This window comes from Coturnix japonica, unplaced genomic scaffold (assembly GCF_001577835.2).
Source record: "Coturnix japonica isolate 7356 unplaced genomic scaffold, Coturnix japonica 2.1 chrUnrandom551, whole genome shotgun sequence".
NCBI lineage: Eukaryota > Metazoa > Chordata > Aves > Galliformes > Phasianidae > Coturnix > Coturnix japonica.
Genome location: NW_015439931.1, coordinates 20826 through 25078, shown reverse-complemented (window position 1 = coordinate 25078; position 4253 = coordinate 20826). Strand labels below are relative to the sequence as shown.

Sequence of the window (4253 nt, the reverse complement as noted above, 5' to 3'; positions counted from 1 at the left end):
CACGCGCCACCATGACGAGAGCTGCCCATACCACATGGACACCCCATAACCCGCCAGGGACCTCATATATGGCCCTAAGGGACCCGCCAACCCCCGCATAGAGGCTTGCTGATAAGGACCCCGCCGACAACCCCCGTCCCAATAGAGCTGGCCATAGAAGACTAGAACCCCAACAACCCCCATAGACTGCCATAAAAGGACCATCCATAACCCCCATTAGAGCGTGGCCGATAAGCGCGCACCACCCATGCGGAAGTGAGTGAGATGGGGAAGGTCTTGATAACATAGCCCACGGCCACATAATGAGAGCTGGACAATAAGGACGGGTTGATGAGCGCCGATAGCCCTGCCAATAGAGCTGCCATGAGATAGGATCCACCATAACCCCGCCCATAGAGCCATGCATATAGGACCATAACCCCCCCATAGAGCTGCCATATCGGACCCCATAACCCCCCAAGGACACATATATGGCCCTAAGAGACCGACCTCATAGCCATCCCATAGAGCTGCCCATACCTAGGACCCTATAGACCCCACCCATAGACGCCTGAGCACATATAGGCGATAGACAGGATCTAAGGCTCATAACCCCGCCGATCAAGGACCAACATATATGGCCATAGAGACTCCATAAAGCCCCATAGTGCTGGCATATAAGGACGGCCCATAACCCCCAAGGACCCATATATGGGTCCCCCCGCCGCTAAGAGACCCCAGCACCAACCTCCCTAGAAGCTTGCTATAGGAGAGGAGCACCCACAACGCGACCATAAAGGGCTGCATGAATAGGGGGAGCCATGAAAAGGCCCCCACTCTCCTCCTTTCCACAGGGGTCTCACTGGGTGGTGCGCTCCCGCCTGTCGCAAGCCCCTTTTATGAGCGCGTGGGGGAACCTGCTGGCCCAACAGGGGACGGAGACCGGACGAGAGAGCATCCACAGCTTCACCCGGCGGCGCTTCGGGGCGGAGGTGGGGGGTGGGGGGGAGATAAACCCTTATCAGGGGCCAGGAGCCCTTATCCAGGGTCTAAAACAGGGGTGGGAGGGGGTCTGGGGGAGAGGGCTTGAACTGAAACCTCTCTTGGGTGTATAGTACATGATCGGTCGTTAGCGCACGTCCGCCCCATCCTCTCGCCGGCCGGCCCGTCCATCGCGGATACACTGGAAGGTTAGCCTGATCCCCCTTGGTGTGCTTATAGGGGGGTGGGGGGGGTATGGGATGGTCTGAACCCCTCGGTGTGTTTAGGGGGTGGGGGGGGGGCTATGTGGAGGGTATGAACCTCGCCTTGGTGTGTTATATGGGGGTGGGGGGGCTATGGGATGGTCTGACCCCCCTTGGTGTGTTATAGGGGGTGGGGGGGGGGGTATGGGATGGTCTGACCCCCCCTGGTGTGTTATAGGGGATGGGTGGGGGGCTGGGGGGGGCTGACCCCCTTGGTTGTGTTATTTGGGGGTGGAGGGTGTTTCTGACCCCTTGTTTGTTTATGAGGGGGTTTTGGGGGTGTGGGGGGGTATGGGGATGGTTCTGACCCCCCCGGTGTGGTTAGTCGTGGGGTGGGGGTGGGTATTCTGACCCTCGCTTGTGTTGTTTAGGGGGGTGTGGGGGTATGCGGATGGTTGACCCCCCTTCCGGTGTGTTATATGGTGGTTAGGGGGGGGGGTGGGGGGGTTCTTGAGCCCCCCTCGTGTGTTATTGGGTGTTGGGTTGTTTCTGATCGTCGCCCCCCCCCCCTCTTTGGGGGGGGTTTGTTATTAGTAATTGGGTTGCTGTATGATGATTCTGTGACCCAACCCTTGCTGTGTTATAAGGGGGTTGGGGGAAGGTATGTTGATGCCTCTGACCCCTCGGTGTTTATTGGGTGGGGTGTTCTGCCCCCCATGCTGTGGTTATTGGGTGTTCATATTGGGGTGTTATTGTGACCCCCCCCTTGTTATAGGTGACCAGGTCCTGATTGGCTGACCAGCCTGTGGCCGGGGGGTGTCAATTGGGTGTTATTGGGCGTGTCATTGGATAGTTTTGGGTGTTTTGGGGTGTTATTATGCCCCCATGTTATAGGTTGCGACTCATTGCGACCAGCCTTGTGCTGGGGGGTGTCATTGGGGTGTCATGGGGTGTCATTGGGGCTGTTTTGTTTATTGGGGTTGTCATATGGGAGTGCTCATTGGGGTGTTATTAATGACCCCCCCCCTGTTACAGGTTGGGCCGAATCTAATCGCTGACAGCCTGTGTCAGGGGGGTGTTATTGGGGTGTATGGGGTTGTTATTTGGGGTGTTATTAATGACCCTCCACATGTTATAGGTGGCCGATCTCATGCTGAAAGCTGTGTGGGGGGGGTGTCATTGGGGTGTCATTGGGGTGCTTATTGGGGTGTTATTAATGACGCCCCCCCCCCGTTATAGGTTGGCCCGATCTAATCGCTGACAGCCTGTGCCAGGGGGTGTTATTGGGGTGTCATTGGGGTGTCATTGGGGTGTTATTGGGGTGTTATTGGGGTGTTATTAATGCCCCCCCCATGTATTATAGGTGGCCGATCTGATCGCTGACAGCCTGTGCCGGGGGGTGTCATTGGGGTGTTATTAATGACCCCCCCCGTTACAGGTGGCTGATCTCATTGCTGACAGCCTGTGCCGGGGGGTGTTATTGGGGTGTTTGTTATTGGGGTGTTATTGGGGTGTTTGTCATTGGGGTGTCATTGGGGTATTATTAATGCCCCCCCCATGTTATAGGTTGCCGATCTCATTGCTGACAGCCTGTGCCGGGGGGTGTCATTGGGGTGTTATTGGGGTGTTTGTCATTGGGGTGTCATTGGGGTGTCATTGGGGTGTCATTGGGGTGTCATTGGGGTGTCATTGGGGTGTTATTAATGCCCCCCCCTTGCTGTATTATAGGTGGCTGATCTCATTGCTGACAGCCTGTGCCGGGGGGTGTTATTGGGGTGTCATCGGGGTGTTTGTTATTGGGGTGTTTGTCATTGGGGTGTCATTGGGGTGTTATTGGGGTGTCATTGGGGTGTTTGTCATTGGGGTGTTATTGGGGTGTCATTGGGGTGTCATTGGGGTGTCATTGGGGTGTCATTGGGGTGTCATTGGGGTGTTATTAATGCCCCCCCCCTTGCTGTATTACAGGTTGCCGATCTGATCGCTGACAGCCTGTGCCGGGGGGTGTCATTGGGGTGTTTGTTATTGGGGTGTTTGTTATTGGGGTGTCATTGGGGTGTTATTGGGGTGTTTGTTATTGGGGTATTATCAATGCCCCCCCATGTATTATAGGTGGCCGATCTAATCGCTGACAGCCTGTGCCGGGGGGTGTCATTGGGGTGTCATTGGGGTGTTATTGGGGTGTTATTAATGCCCCCCCCCCCGTTATAGGTTGCCGATCTAATCGCTGACAGCCTGTGCCGGGGGGTGTTATTGGGGTGTTATTGGGATATTAATGGGGTGTCATTGGGGTGTCATTGGGGTGTTATTGGGGTGTTATTAATGCCCCCCCATGTATTATAGGTTGCCGATCTCATTGCTGACAGCCTGTGCCGGGGGGTGTTATTGGGGTGTTATTGGGGTGTTTGTTATTGGGGTGTTATTGGGGTGTTTGTTATTGGGGTGTTATTGGGGTGTTTGTTATTGGGGTGTTATTGGGGTATTATCAATGACCCTCCCATGTATTATAGGTTGCTGATCTCATCGCTGACAGCCTGTGCCGGGGGGTGTCATTGGGGTGTTTGTCATTGGGGTGTTTGTCATTGGGGTGTCATTGGGGTGTTATTGGGGTGTTATTAATGCCCCCCCCTTGCTGTATTATAGGTGGCTGATCTGATCGCTGACAGTCTGTGCCGGGGGGTGTTATTGGGGTGTTTGTTATTGGGGTGTTTGTTATTGGGGTGTTATTGGGGTGTTATTAACGCCCCCCCCCATGTATTATAGGTTGCCGATCTCATTGCTGACAGTCTGTGCCGGGGGGTGTTATTGGGGTGTTTGTTATTGGGGTATTATCAATGACCCCCCATGTATTATAGGTGGCTGATCTGATCGCTGACAGCCTGTGCCGGGGGGTGTCATTGGGGTGTTATTGGGGTATTATCAATGACCCCCCCATGTATTATAGGTTGCCGATCTCATTGCTGACAGCCTGTGCCGGGGGGTGTTTGCCGGTGACTGCCGGCAGCTCAGTGTCAGGTCGTGCTTCCCAGCGCTGCACCGGGCAGAGAGGAGACGGAGATCAGTCATCGTGGGGATGGCTACGGGGGGGGGTGA

General features: G+C 55.1%; 1 protein-coding gene across 1 annotated transcript in view; it reads left to right on the top strand.

Annotated features, from left to right (window-relative positions):
• PPOX (protoporphyrinogen oxidase) overlaps positions 1 to 4253 on the top strand; it is a 26750-nt gene that overhangs the window by 4751 nt on the left and 17746 nt on the right. The window contains 4 exon segments of the mRNA XM_032441766.1: positions 221 to 255; positions 912 to 927; positions 930 to 971; positions 4105 to 4249. Coding sequence (XP_032297657.1) covers positions 221 to 255; positions 912 to 927; positions 930 to 971; positions 4105 to 4249 — 238 coding nt within the window.